We start from the raw sequence: 16104 nt of genomic DNA, 5'->3' as shown, positions 1-16104 counted from the left end.
ATAAAACATACCATTTGGTTTACCAAACCTGACTTCTAATGGTAATGGAGGAGGAGAACTGTACCTCTGTGACAGAGTTCATTCTTCTTGGATTATCAGATGTCCCTGAGTTGAGAGTTTTTCTTTCCCTACTGTTCATTTTCATCTATGGATGCACAGTTTTGGGCAACCTGGCAATGATTGCACTAATTCGAGTGAGCTCTCGACTTCACACCCCCATGTACTTTTTCCTTAGTCACTTGTCTTTTGTGGATTTTTGCTATTCCACAGTAATTGTGCCAAAAATGCTGGCTAATATCTTAAGCAAGGAAAAAGCCATCTCCTTCCCAGGATGCATGCTGCAATTCTATTTGTTTTGTACATGTGTAATCACTGAGGTCTTCCTGCTGTCAGTGATGGCTTATGACCGCTTCTTGGCCATCTGTAGCCCACTGCTATACATGGTCTCCATGTCCCAGAAAGTCTGTGTGGCTTTAGCTTCTGGCTGCTACCTCTTTGGAAATGTGTGTTCTTTGATTCACTTGTGTTTAGCTCTTAAGATCCCATCATATAAGTCAAATATAATTAACCACTTCTTTTGTGATCTACCACCCATCTTTACTCTTGCTTGCTATGATATCTCTCTAAATGAACTCATGGTGTTCATTGTGGCCACATTCAATGAGATCATCAGCATCATGATCATTCTCACCTCCTACTTGTTTATTCTCATCACCATCCTGAGGATGCGCTCCGCAGAAGGAAGGCGCAAAGCTTTTTCTACTTGTGCCTCCCACCTTACAGCCATTGTTGTCTTCCAGGGAACAATCCTTTTCATCTACTGTCGGCCCAGTTCTGACAACAATCCAGATACTGACAAAGTGGCCACAGTGTTCTACACCGTAGTGATTCCTATGCTCAATCCCCTGATTTATAGTCTGAGGAACAAGGATGTGAAGGAAGCTCTCAAGAAAGTGCTGGGATCTAAGTTACCTTTACGATAACTCTTTTCTTAGCTACTTTCAGAGTTTCATCAGAGATTTTTATGAGGACTTTGTTTTAGGTAGATATCAATGGAAAGTAAAATAGAGAAGGATTTTACCATCTGGGGACTATACATGTTTTCCATTTGCTTATCTTATTAAACCATATCTTACCCCTTTTATTGGACAGTTGAAATGCATCAGCTACTTTTACTGTTCTTCTCTTTGAGTAGGTTTTGGGAGTGGTACTAATAAACTTAATTTTCTTGGCGTAAGATACCATCAACACATTTCTAGCAATGCAATAATTTGCATCATCCTTAATGCATGCACCCCTTCTTCATTAAACAGACTCCATTTTTTTAACATGGAATGTAAAGGAAAGGTCTTATAGTCTTTACTTTTTTATGAAAATATGGAGTGAATTTCATATGTGTTTATGTATAATTCTTGGTATTATTTTAGTCAGCTTTGGTTCCTTTTTATTGATTTTTTTATATTGCAAATTTATAATTTTAAGTAGAGATAATAATGCTCTACTTTTTAAATAAAATTTTCACAAAAATTAAATGGTTTATCTTAGGTTTTTAGCACTATATATATATATATATATATAACTTTTGAACAAATTATCTGCTTTTATTGCTATTTTCTAACTTTATTATATGTTGACTCTTGATTGAACACATAAATCATGTATTTGGTACAATATCTTTTTAAAATATCCATCTCCTTGTTAACAATTTCATCACTTTGCCTGATATTATTTTAAACATTCACCATATAGTCTAGATCTTCTAGTTTCCCATGACTTCTGAAGTAAATTATTGCAAATTTAATGATCTAAAACAATATACCTTCATTGTCCTAGAGTGATGGATGTCAGACATTTTAAATCAATATCATGGGTTCAAAACCAAGGTGTCAGCAGAACCACACTCCCTCAGTATGTTCCAGGGGATAATTCTTTCCTATTGCTTCCACCTTCTAATGGATGTTGGCTTTCTTTGGCTCGAGGTCATAGCACTTCTATCTTCAGGGCTGGTATCTTTCAACATCCCTTCTCTCCATCTTTATTACATCTCTCTCTCTCTCTCCCCCTCCCCTCTCTCTCTGTGTGTGTGTGTGTGTGTGTGTGTGTGTGTGTGTGTGTGTGAGAGAGAGAGAGAGAGAGAGAGAGAGAGAGAGAGAGAGAGAGAGAGAGAAATGGTCTCTCACCTCTGTTTTAGAAGGATACTTTTGTGGACCTTTCCAGTCTACCCAGATAATGCAAGAAAATGTGCTCATCTCAAGAGCATTAAGCTAACCATGTCTGCAAGCAATCTTCCTGCAATAAACTACTATTTACAGATCCCAGAGTATTGGAACCTGGTCTATACTAAGTTCCATTTTCAAGCTTAACACACCCATTTTTTAAAGATAGAATTATTATTTATCTTTCTTATGTTCCTACATGTTAACATTTCATTTGTTTTCCTCCTTAAGATTTCATGTCCTATTTGTTATTGTATATGTTTTTAAGAGTCATGTGAATGGCTCTTAGGTTACTGCTGCCTTAGCGAAGTAAGACAGGCACTCAAGATTAAATACTTGGCTGGGTTCAAATTCAAAATCTGAGGAGGTTTTTTATTATTATTTTTAAAGATTTATTTATTTATTTATTTTTAAATCTTTACTTTTTTTTTTAAATATTTATTTATTTATTTATACAAGCACTGGGTACAGTCAGAGCTCGGGAGGGTGAGAGAATTCACCAGAGCCAGAGCGGGGAGCAGAGCAGGCAGAAGGACCGAAGTACACTGCTGAGGGGAGCAGCGGGCGGCAGGAGAGGTCTGCACGCCATGTGGGACCCTCCTCCGGTGGCCGGGGAGCAGCCGGGGATCGAACCGGCGCTGCGGAGGCTTCGGGCAGATTTGCAACCCAGCGCTCAACCACTGCACCACCAGGGAGGCCCAAGATTGATTTATTTATACAAGAACCAGGGTACAGGCCAGATGCGGGGGTGGGGGAGAGAGAGGATTCACCAGAGGCAGAGCGGGGAACAGAACAGGCAGACTGACTGAAATACACTGCTGAGGGGAGTAGTGGGTGAGACAGCAGAGGTCTGCTTCACCATGTGGGATTCTCGCCAGCCGTCTGGGATGGAACCCATGCTGCAGAGGCTATGGACAGCTTCACAGTGCAGCGCTCAACTGCCGCGCCACCAGGGAGGCCCTCTGATGAGTGTTTTTTGAGGAAGATGTTTAAACTTTCTTAAACTCAGGTGTCTCAAATATAACTGGGATTAAACTGCAGCCTCAGACATTTATTGCTGGACTTAAGAAAAAACTGGAAGGATCTGGCCCATGTTGTGAACTCTTAGTAATGTTTTTTAAAAAGAAATCCTTGAAGGCAATAACAATTTGGAAATATTCTAGTAACCCTGGAAAAGACAGGTATTCATTGTTTCTTTAAATAAATAGCAATGATGAAAAGAATGGAGTTATATTGTGTTCATAATGAAAATGTAGTGCTGTATTGGTTGTCCAATGTTTTCAATGGTGCAAGATTTCCCACATTACCGATGAAACTGTGGCTTTTTAAGATAAGGGAAACACCTTTTGCCTTTGGTCCTCCAAACAGAACAGGGTCTCTCAACATTAACACTAGTGCTGTTTTGAAATGTACTGTGGGACCTGTCCTGGGAATGACAGAATGTTAAGCAGAATCCCCGGTTTCTATGAATGGTGCCTTCATCTTCCTCCCCTAGCCCCTCCACATTTGCAACAAGTGAAAAAAATATCTCCAGACATTAACACTGTTTAAATCAAGTTTAGGTAGTGAATACCATCATCTAGTACATGGACAGTATTCTACCATTTTGAGGGTCAACATAATCTTTCTTTCAGACATTCTCAAGATGAAGAAAAACAGAGTAAAAACTGTCTTTGCAAGAAGGTGTAGTGCATATAAATCAGTGGCGATCTGGGTCTCTGGCCAATGTGATTTTCATAGGAAGAGTGAATGGCAGCCTGAGGGTGATGAGAACCAAGTGCTTCCTCCTATACTGAACAGGCATATTATCTGAACTGCATGTGTTCATCACAACAGATAGAAACTGATTCTGTTGCAGCTAAGTAATCCTGGGTTAAGGCTGCAAGGATAGCTTAAAATGATGAGGCATTGGGCCTCCCTGGTAGCACAAGGGGTTAAGCACAGCACTGTGAAGTTATCAGCAGCCTCTGCAGCACAAGTTCAATCCCTGGCCAAGGAGCTGCCCACATGGCACAGCAGACCTCTCCTGTCTTGCCCGCTGCTCCCCTCAGCAGTGTAGGTCAGTAGATCTGCCTGTTCTGTTCCCTGCTCTGTCTCTGGTGAATCTTCACACCCCACTCCCCACACCTCTGGCCTGTACCCCAGTTCTTGTATGCATAAATAAATCTTTAACAAAATAAAATAAAAAAAATATAAAATGATGAGGCATTGGCACTGGAGGCTTGGTGGGGGTTGCTGCTGCACATATGGGAGTGTAAAAATGTAGCCCCAAATTATATGGATATATAAATGACTGACAAATTCATAAAACTAAATAAAATTTTTAAAAATTAAATGAGGTACTCTGGGATTAATTATATAAATTCATTTCTCGGCCAAGTCCCACACTACTGGGACTTAAAACAGTAGTGTGGTTTCAGGCATCTGGGCTGGTTTCAGCAGACTGGGAATGCTGTGGCAAGCATGGCTAGCTGTTAAGAAACTTCTCTCTTATAATGTTTGAAGTACAAAATATTCAATACTCATTTTAGCATGTATAAAACTAAAGAAGAGGACATAAATGAAAAATCGTATGAAACCCAACATTTTATCCTGTGGTACCACAGAAACATCTCTCTCTAAATAAGAATGAAGACCAGGCCAGGAAAAACACGTCCTGGGTGGGTGGACAGAGAGCTAACACACAGCCTAAGGTTCCTGTCTCCCTGTTGGATTGACACTGACAGGTGGGCAAGGATAGGAAAAGCTGTATCTGTTTCCTGACATGGTACTGTGAAGAAGCCCTGTTTATTCAGAACCAGGGTTAAGTCTATGGTAGGGAATTATTGGCTAAAGTTAGCAGTTTTGAAAGAAATGCTATCTCACTTCAAAACCTAGTTCTGATTTTAAACACTCTCAATTATTTTCTTAAAATGAATATGATAGAAAACCTTGATTATTCTGACCAGGTATAAAGACTATTAAATCAGTGCATTTAAAGGTAAAGGTAAAAAACATAGTGAGAAATATCTTGGTTTTTCTTTAAACATATATGTGAAAGATGCCCAGAGAATCTAATTTTATAAAACATGCATAAGTTCAATTTTTAAAAATATAAGTGAATTGAATACATCTTAAATAAGGTATACTGAATTGGAAAGAAGTTTGAATAGTGATCGAAAGAGTCTGTGATATATTCTATGAAAACAAAGTACTTAATAGTATTAAAGAAAATAACTGAGGTAACAGAATTTCTTAACTCTGTTCACTCAATAAAACAAGACAAATAATCTAAAAACTCTGTTTCTAATGTTTTCCTTCATTCTTATAATGTTTGAAGTACAAAATATTCAATACTCTTTTTTGCATGTATAAAGTTAAGGAATAAGACATAAATGAAAAATCTTGTGAAACCCATCATTTAGTCCTGTGGAACCACAGAAATATCCTGCCATACTTCACCTTTAACAACAACCTAAATTAAAATAAATACCCCTGAGAACATGAAATCCTGTTATCATTTTCATAACTGTGTTAGTTGCTAGTTGATTGGTGGGGAAAACAGCAAAGTTATTGGAATAGCTTATAGGATGGCTTCATTAGAAAATCCTAGTCCCCAAGCACTCAGCCATCACCATTATCAGAATTTAATTGAAAAAATGGTTCTAGTTTATTTTACAGAAAGACACAGAGCAAATATAAATCATTGCAACAGGAAAACTAATAAAAAAAAATTGTTTTTTTTTTTCCATTGACCAAGTGTAAATAACTCTTCCATTATAACATAAGCTGTATCAATTGGGCATTTATTTCAGTGGTGGTGTTTTAGTTTTAGCTAATGTGGTGCCATGAATACACCATGGGGCATGGGATCCTTTTTTGAAGTGGCCTTTGGGGAATGTCCAGGCATTTACTTTCAACTTCCATTGCACTTTGAGGACAATTGCCAATAGCATATATCTGTTCATTGAAGTAGGTGACAAGGAAAATCCACATGCTGATGTAAGACAATTTGGGGTAATTAAAATAGAGATTTGCTTAGGGGGGAAGTGTGCTGATGTGGCCAAAGAAGAGGAAGAGAGGTCTTTGGATCCAAATATCCCTCTCCCTCATACATTTTTCAGCCTAAACCAAAAGACAAAAAGTGAAGATTATTTCATCTAAGATGAACATACTGGGATATAATTAAATAAGATTTTTTTTTCTCTTGGTAATACACAAACTTATTTTTGCATCTGTTTTCTAAGCTATACTCATTGATTTATTTAACACATGTATTTAACATTTATTTAACACATTTATTTAACACATTTATTTAACATACTGTACTGAATATTGTGAATAGCAAAACAAAGAATTGTTAGAGTGGCACAAACTTTACATTTATGGAACTGTAACTGTAGAACAGAATATTTCTTATTTATTCTTATCTACATTACCGCTTACATATTCCTAAGTACAAATTTCAATAATTACTGCAATCCAGGATCAACTTAGATACAATCATAATGGAAAATATCAAGAAGTATTATAGGTAAGACAGCAAAACTATGCCACAATACCTGAACTGAACTCAGAATTTTAAAATACTTTTGGGTGAAAAAAGAGTTTCACCCTGAATGTGATTCAGTACCAATTGCTTTCTTCAGGGCACCCTTCACATCCTTATTTCTTAAGCTGTAGATGAGTGGGTTTAACATAGGGATGATAACTGTGTAGAAGACTGAGGCCATTTTGTCTGTGTCCATGGAATAACTTGAGCTGGGTCGAAAATACATGAACAGCAGCGTGCCATGAAATATAGCTACAGCCATCAGGTGCGAGGCACACGTAGAGAAGGCTTTGCGTCTCCCCTCGGCTGACTTCATTCTCAGGATGGTAACGATGATGTAGCTATAGGAGAGGAGAACGGTGATGATGCTGGACCCCACAACACAGCCAATGAAGGTGAACATCACTATCTCATTAATCGATGTATCTGAGGTGGAGAGGGCTAGAATCGGTGGGATGTCACAGAAAAAATGATTGATAATATTGGAAGTACAGAATGACAATCGAAATGCCAAACAGGTGTGGATTGCTGAATCCACCAAGCCCACTGTGTAGGAAATGACAACTAACTGGGTGCAGAGTTTCCTGGACATGACAACTGTGTACAGGAGTGGGTTGCAAATGGCTACATATCGGTCATAAGCCATGACAGCCAGCATGAGGCACTCCAAATCTGCAAAAGCACCAAAGATATACATCTGAATGGGACATAAATTATATGGGATCCTCTTTTGTTCAGATAAGAAATCAGCCAGCATCTTGGGAGAGACAGAGGAGGAGTAGCAGATATCACAGAAAGACAGATTGCTTAGGAAATAATACATGGGCGTGTGGAGTCTGGAGTCCACCTTGATCAGCAGGATCATTCCTAGGTTGGCGATCACAGTGATGCCATAAACCAGCAGAAAGAACACAAAGAGCCCCTGTTGCACATCCTGTCTTCTAGAAAGTCCTATGAAGATGAACTCAGTAAACACAGTGCAGTTCTTAGCAGCCATCTGTCAAATCTTGAAATTCCTGGTTTGAACAAAGGAAATAGAATTGAAAGGTTTTCCCACCCTCATAGTTAAATTGCTGGACCTTCTAATTCATAGAAATTATAGGAAGAGATAAATAGTGCTTTGACTGTATGAGGTAATGTGAAAAAAGGAAATGCATATAATTCCATTGTAAATAGATACAATGACTATAAGAATACCACCGACATTGATCTAAAACTTCACTGGTTGTAACACACTTTCATCCAAACTGTCAAGCTATTTCCACACCAAGCTATGTATGTTTTATATATTTTTGTTACTTCTATCACATAGCGAAGAAATTGATGCCCTCAGAATTTGAGGCAAAATATGTTACTATTAGTTCATCCAGATGACCCCATCTTCTGACCAGATTGTATTAATTTTGTAGAAATTAATTATGTCTTGTACACAGAATCAGGATTAAGTTAAAGGTGTAGAAAATGAATATATGCCTTTGTAATCATCCATCATTATCCAAAACTGTGGGCAGGCAGAGCTGTGGTAGTTTCCTGGATGTAATAACCCTTCATATCCTCATATCTACCCAGACTCAATAAGCAAGATATAGAGATAGTCTGTGATCCAGGGGCCACAACAGCAGGGAGGGGCTGGTTGCTATGAATGGAGTGGAAGGGTCTCTATGAGTGATACTCTGCACTGGAGAGACTGGTAAATGCCAGGGCTAACCAAGTGCCCCCTCTGAAAGCAGGTGGTGTTGAGAGGAAATGGAGAAGAACATTTGAGACTTAATCTCAGGGTTATTGATAACACAGGTGACAGAAGCAAAAGAAGGAAATGTGGTTTACTGCCTGGGTCCTTCTGTCCTAATTCCCTAAAGTCTACATGATCTACTCGCCAGTGGATATGATGTGTAAGACACATGATAAAATTACTCCTACATCTACAGTGCCATGCCACATAGTCATGTCTGAACTGGGCCTCCGTGCCAGTTCCCCAGAAACTGCATTATTTTTTATTGTTTTCTTTAATCCATACTTCTTGGCATATCTCTAAAATCGGATGCCCTGTAGTTAAGCATTGGTTGTCCATAGATGCCAATTGAAGTATCTCCCACTATTATATTTTACTCAAACCAACAATGCTGTACATGATATTATAAATGTATTACTTGCTCTATAATATATGAAAAGTGAATTTGATGGTAGATGAGGAAAAGAAAAAGAATCTGAATAATGATCTAGTGATCAACATGCAGGTCTCAAAAACCTTGTTTTAGGTTCATTTTAGACACATCTAAAAAAATGTTTTACTTTAAAATAAAATACAATCAAGTACCTCAGGGTTTAAACACAGTTTTAAAAAGTCCAATCATTTCCACAATCTATGCCATCTCTTTTTAAATTCTGTTATGTTTTGGTGCATAGCTGTTCATATATAGTATGAGCTGGTCTCATATTAAACACATTCCCAAAATAAAAACTGTATATATTAGATGTAACTTATTGTATCATTATCTAAATAAGTATATTGGTAAAAGTAATTAAAATTAATGGCTATGTAATTTTTATGACACCTCTTGGTTTTATAAAAAACAGAATGAAAAGAACTAAAGAAATCTAAAATTTAAATCAGAAAGGCAACATAAATAAATTAATACCTGACCCAGATCTGCAAGCTCTTTGTGCATGCAGGGCTGTCTGTAGGGCTGTCAGTCTGGTCTCCTGACTGCCCTGGATTATATAAGCATCCGGAGTCTGGTCCCTGGGTATTCAACACCCGGTCTCTCAGGAGTTAGTGACAGGTACAGTAAAGTGATTTATCACCAGATATGCAAGTAGGTGATTGAGAAAAAGATACAGAACTTTTCAAAAACAAATATTACTTTTGTCCCTCTCTGTTTTACTATATTATATTTATTTAGCAATAGTAAATGTCTCCAGTCCACAAGCAAGTTCTCCTAATCCTATACATTTTATTTTGATCCCATATTTAGAAAGTAAATACACACTCTCTTTAGCTCACACACTTACATAGACACATATGCATAATCTCATATTAAACACATTTCCAAAATAAAAAATTTTATATATACATAAATAAATGTATATTAGATATAGCTAATTGTATCATTATACATATGCCCTCATTTTCATCACTATGTATGCTTATGATTAAAGATGCAAATGCCTGAGCAAAAGTAAAGGATTCATATCAAATAATTCCCATAAAACTAAACACAGTTACTGAAGGGGGATATTTGTTCTGGGAACCAGCCATGGGACCCAGAGCTTACAAGTTCTTGGTGCTTGAAACCTAGGGAAGGTATTCAGCCTAAAGGTGAGGTACAGCAGTGGACAAAAGGCTGCAATAGGGAGGAAGACCTCTTAACAATGACAATGTATGCCAGGTCATAGATCTAGACACAGTTCCATTCAGTGTGGTGGAAACTGTCTATAGAAGCAGGCTTTGTGCATAGAGATCAGTGGTGATCTGGGGCTTCGGCCATGGTAGGCTTTCAACAGGGAAGTTGAATGACAGCTGAGAGTGGTGAGAACCATGTGCTTCCACATTAATGTTAAGCAAGACAGGCAGGTCATAGCAGTGCAGGGTCCCTCACATTAGTTACTAAGTGTTACATTTCAGACATTGCTCTGGGGGAGTGGTCACACAGGATGCTTGAAATTAAGTACTCTGGGATTAATTATCTATACTCACTTCTTTGCCATTGTGGGGTTTGGGACATAGAACAGTAGCGTGGTTTCAGGCATCTGACCTAGATTTTGAAAAGGTGTGGCCAGCATGGAGGGCTGTGAAGGAATTTCTATTTCTGTTCAGCTTTAACCAAGGGTGAAGGGAGGGTCACTAAGAGTAAGTGTTAAGGTGGGTGGGCATGACCCGAGGCTCAAATGTGAACCTGGGATCAGTCAGCTGGGTGAGCAGGCTCTGATGAGGAAAATGAGATCCACCTCATGCCACAATGCCATGATTAGACTATGCCAGGTCTACTGTCAGTACCAGGGATTTAGTCTCAGATGGGAAGTTAGTTTTTTTGTTTTTTTTTTTTTTTGAAGATATTTATTTTATTTATTTTCCATTTTTTCATTTTATATATTTTTGTGTTACTTTTGAAATTCTGAATATCTCTATCACACTTTCTCTCTCACACACACACACACATACACACAGCTGCAAACTAAAAAGTAACTACAGCACACAGATGTTGTGAACTCAGATCTGTCTCCCTTTAAAGTCCAGTTCTTATCCTAAACTCTCCCATCATCAACATTTTCTTAAAAAGAAAATAAACAAAAAGACCCCACCCAAAAACCTAAACATCTTGGTTTCCTGACCATGTAGAAAGGTTACTAAATCAGTGACTTTAAAAGAAAAAGGTAAAGAAAAATAGCAATATCACTATTCCTTACACACATATGGCACACATAGTCAGTGAATCTAATTTTACATAATATAAGCACATTTGTGTGGGTAATTTGTGTGGTTATGAATATATTTGATAAATTTTAATTAAGTGCATTGAGTATGGAAAGATATTGGACAATGCCATTTTTTGAGAAAACTTCATATGTGAAGTATTCAATAAATAACACATACCTATTTGAAATAATAAAGAAATCATTTAAGATATAATAAAATATTGTCTGAAAAGTCTATTCAATCAGTAATGCAAAAAAGTAACTGAAATTTTGCATTTTTAATGTATTACTTCATTTTTAAAATACACAACTCTGGCCATATTATATGCTGAGGTAAAGAAAATTAGGGAAGAGAGCCTAAATGTAAAATCTGGTATTCCCTCTGCTCTTGCAAAACATGAGGAGAAACTTCATCTTCCTTTCTGGAAAACAGCTTATAGCAAATAACTTTGTGAACCAAAATTGTGTCATGTTTTTGAAATACCTAGTATAAAATGTTTTAGCATTTGCATAAAGCCCATATACCCATCCTTACACTTTAAATCTTCTTGGATTACTTAAACTACCTAATGAGATGTCAATGCTATATAAGTAGTTCTTGTATTACATAGGAACAATGGCATGAAAAAAAAATGTCTATACATTTTCAGTGCAGATACAACCACAAAAAGCATAAAAACAGGACATATTTTTTAATCTGAGTTTGGTTGACTCCATGGATATAGAACCAGTGGATAAGGAGGGCTGATTATCTTGTGAACAAGACAAGTTAGTGAATTTAAGGACCTTTGCATCTAAAGCAGGAAATTTTAATTTTATTGTTATTCATTTACTACTTAAATACTTCTGGAAACTAATAAACTATGCTAGTAAAAGCAAGCATACAAACAAAACCAATTTAGCCAACTGCACTCCTTTATGTGTGAAGAATTTTACAAAATGTATTGATTAAAAATAATTGATACTTTAGAAGGTTGAGTTGAAGTGGGGAGGGGAAGTTATGTCGAGATGTGCCACTGGGACAAACCCATGAGCACAGAAGAGAAGAGTCAAAAGTCTGTTTGCGAAACAACTGAATCCATTGTTATTTGTCTTCCTTTGCAGACAAAAGAAAGATCAAAATGTGTAGCTCCATACATTAAAATTAATAACAAATATCAAGGCTATTTGTTGAGACTACAGGCAACTATGTCAGAATATCTGATCCTCAGTGAACAGTTCTAAAATACTATTTTTTGTTATTAAAAACATTGTTGCATCCAGACATTGTTTCAGAGCCCATTACTTTCTTCAGGGCACCCTTCACATCCTTATTTCTTAAGCTGTAGATTAGTGGGTTTAACATAGGGATGACAACTGTGTAGAAGACAGAGGTAACTTTGTCCGTGTCCATGGAATAACTCGAGCTGGGTCGAAAGTACATGTACAGCAGCGTGCCATGAAATACAGCCACAGACATCAAGTGTGAGGCACATGTAGAGAAGGCTTTACGTCTCCCCTCAGCTGAGATCATTCTTAGGATGGTAAAGATGATGTAGCTATAGGAGAGGAAGACGGTGATGATGCTGCACCCCAGAAAAAAGCTACAAACAGTGAACAGCAGCATCTCATGGAAGGATGTATCTGAGGTGGAGATGGCCAGCAAGGGTGGGATGTCACAGAAAAAATGATTGATGATATTAGAAGTACAGAATGACAATCGAAAAATTAAAGTGGTATAGACTGCAGAATCCACCAAGCCCACCATGCAAGTGATAGCTACTAACTGGGTGCAGAGTCTCTTGGACATGGCAACTGTGTACAGGAGTGGGTTGCAAATGGCTACATACCGGTCATAAGCCATGACAGCCAGCATGAGGCACTCCACATCTGCAAAGGTGCCCCAAAAATACATCTGCATGGCACAGAAATTATATGGGATCCTCTTTTGCTCAGATAAGAAATCAGCCAGCATCTTGGGAGAGACAGAGGAGGAGTAGCAGATATCACAGAAAGACAGATTGCTCAGGAAGTAATACATGGGTGTGTGGAGTCTGGAGTCCATCTTGATCAGCAGGATCATTCCTAGGTTGGCGATCACAGTGATGCCATAAACCAGCAGAAAGAACACAAAGAGCCCCTGTTGCACATCCCGTCTTCTAGAAAGTCCTACGAAGATGAACTCAGTAAACACAGTGCAGTTCTCAGGAGCCATCCGTCAGGCCTGGAAATCCCTGGTTGTGACAAAGGGAAATGCAAGTGGAAGTTTACGTCCTCTTACATCCTACTAGATAAATTTCTGGATCTATTTTTCAGAATTTTTTTTAAAGATTTTTATTTATTTATACAAGCACTGGGTACAGTCAGAAGCGTAGGAGGGTGAGAGAATTCACCAGAGCCAGAGCAGGGAGCAGAACAGGCAGAGGGACAAAACACACTGCTGAGAACAGCGGGAGCGGCAGGAGAGGTCTGTAGTGCCATGTGGGACCCACACCGTGGATAGAACCGGCACTGCAGAGGCTGAGAGCAGCTTCGCAGCCCAGCGCTCAACAACAGTGCCCCCAGGGGAGGCCTTATTTTTGAGAATTAGAAAAAGAGATTAACAAGGCTAGTAGCACCAGAAGAAAGTGAATGTAGTGGAAATGTATCTAATCATATAAATCAGTACTGGTATTGCTATTATCATTTTTATTTGTATAGTATTATACAGAGATTATAGCACACTTTAATTCAAATTAAATCTGGCTATTTCCAAAAGAAGCTATGTAATATACATGATATTCTTGTTAACTTCTATATCATAGAAGTTTGAGGCAATGGTTATTGACAATTAATTGGTCTAGCTAACCCACATTCAGGCATGTAATCTTGTAGTGATGTAATAGTGTAATGTCATGATCCGTAATAGGAAATGAAATTTAAATAAGAGGTGCTGATTATGGATAAAGTCCTTTGCATTCCCTCATCATCCAACACAATGCACAGGTGCAGCTTTGGAGGTGGCAGAATGTAGCATTCCCCCACTTTTCAATTAGTCCCTCAATTCTTATGAGGTTCTTTGCAGCCTTGACAAGCAAGTTTGAGCAACAGTGTTTCCATTAGGACTTAACTATGGCAGGGAGGGGTGGTTGGTTCAGAATGCAGTGGAAGGGTCTCTGTGAGTATGGAATGGAAAGGCAGCAACATGTTAACCAAATACCCCTCTGAATGCTGATGCTACCCAGTGGGAATTAATAGGAACTTTTGAGACCTAATCATCATAAGGATTCTGGTAACACAAGTGACAGAGAGAGGTAAGAAAGGCAGAATGGTTTACTCAAAAAACAGACTTGACAGAGTACTCATGTGTAAGAGTCAGGTCTCAGAGAGGGTCATGGCTGAACTGTTCCCTAATCTCAGTTCCCTATGGTTTTAATTTTGTTTTATACTTTTCTTTGATCCCTACTTCACTTGAATAACATTGAAATCTTTCATATTTTGGTTAAAAAACCTAGGTGGTCCTTGGGAGGCCAAGTGAATGTGTTCAACTTTATTCAAACCAACTATGATATGCATATAAAATATCATACATGGCTTCCTCTGATCTGTGAGAAAATCTGAAAAGTGGTTTTCATGGTAGATGAAGAAAAGAATATCAGAATAGTGACCTAAAAATCAGTGTGCAGCCAAACTCTTTGCTTCAATTTATTTAAATGGTTGTTTTCTGTGTACAAATCTTTGAACAATTTTATCTCTGAGAGACTTTTTTAAAAATATAAAACATTATTGCCTGACCACCTCCACAAGTCATGCTTTATTCCATACTATTTTTGTATACATATAATATATAAAACATTTGAGATGAATTGTTAAATGTCATTAAAATGGTATAATATCAATACTTTACACTCTCCTTTGCTTTAATAACAATCTATCAGGCAAAAATGGATTAAAACTTTAAAACACGGGCTTCCCTGGTGGCACAGGGGTTAAGTCTCAGCTCTAGCAAGCTATCACCAGTCACTGTGACACCAGTTCAATCCCCAGCCAGGGAGCTAACTCATATGTCACAGCAGACCTCTCCTGTCTTGCCTGCTGCTCCCCTCAGCAGTGTATTTCAGTAGGTCTGCCTGTTTTGCTCCCCACTCTGATTTTGGTGAATCCTCTCACCCCCCCCACCTCTGGCCTACACCCCAGTTCTTGTATGCATAAATAGATAAAAAAAAAAACTTAAAAAAAATCCCTCTAAAACAAATTACAATATGAATCAGGAGACAACAAATATTTAATAATACCTGACCCAAACTTGATGACTTCCTCATGCACACGGTTCTGTCTGCCCGGTGGTTCTGTGTTGTCTCCTGATTGATCTATATAAACATCCTGAGTGTGGTCCCTGGGTATTCAACATTTGGCCTCTCAGGAGTACAGACGGGTATAATGGGGTTTATCATGATATGCACTATAGGTTGGTGATGAGAAAAAAATACAGAACTTTTTAAATATTGTATTTTTTCCTTTGCCTTACAGTACAACAGTTTATGTATTTAACAATAGTAATTTTCTCCAATAAACAAGCAATCCTTATTTCCACTTCCTCAATATCGGTATGGATATTTTGCTTTAATTCCATAATTTGCAAATTAAACACACACCCACTAAATGTTTCCACATATCCACAGTCCCACACAAATCGTTTTCCATTGAACACTTTCTCAAAATTAAGGAAAATTACAAAAAGAATGAAAAAAATTACCATGAACTCACTGTGCAGGGATACCTAGATTTTGCTGTGTATTTACTGGAGTTTAAATTTTTAAAAACGATGTCAGAATAAGCATACTATATATATTCTCTAATCAAGGCAACTAATTCCTTTCTATTAATTTACCCAAACTTACTTCTGCTCATAAACACTCTTTCTACCCAGCTCTTTATATGATAAAATTACTATTATGAGTAAAATTACAGATACATATTTTA

At 37.8% G+C, this 16104-nt stretch overlaps 3 protein-coding genes across 3 annotated transcripts; 1 reads left to right on the top strand and 2 right to left on the bottom strand.

Moving 5' to 3' along the window:
• LOC311169757 (olfactory receptor 5L1-like) lies at positions 1 to 983 on the top strand (the record flags this gene model as incomplete). Its single annotated transcript, XM_084231963.1, has 1 exon — positions 1 to 983. The coding sequence occupies exon 1, from the start codon at positions 39 to 41 to the stop codon at positions 981 to 983; it is 945 nt and encodes a 314-aa protein (XP_084088089.1). The 5' UTR covers positions 1 to 38.
• Positions 984 to 6805: 5822 nt separating this feature from the next.
• LOC311171073 (olfactory receptor 5W2-like) lies at positions 6806 to 7873 on the bottom strand (the record flags this gene model as incomplete). Its single annotated transcript, XM_084233633.1, has 1 exon — positions 6806 to 7873. The coding sequence occupies exon 1, from the start codon at positions 7742 to 7744 to the stop codon at positions 6806 to 6808; it is 939 nt and encodes a 312-aa protein (XP_084089759.1). The 5' UTR covers positions 7745 to 7873.
• A 4518-nt stretch (positions 7874 to 12391) lies between these two features.
• Positions 12392 to 13357, bottom strand: LOC311169684 (olfactory receptor 5W2-like; the record flags this gene model as incomplete). Its single annotated transcript, XM_084231829.1, has 1 exon — positions 12392 to 13357. The coding sequence occupies one exon, from the start codon at positions 13355 to 13357 to the stop codon at positions 12392 to 12394; it is 966 nt and encodes a 321-aa protein (XP_084087955.1).
• Positions 13358 to 16104: the final 2747 nt, after the last annotated feature.

This window comes from Talpa europaea, assembly GCF_964194135.1.
Source record: "Talpa europaea genome assembly, chromosome: 1".
Taxonomy (NCBI): Eukaryota; Metazoa; Chordata; class Mammalia; order Eulipotyphla; family Talpidae; genus Talpa; species Talpa europaea.
Note: the sequence above shows the minus strand (reverse complement) of the source record. Positions and strands in the feature narration are given on the sequence as shown.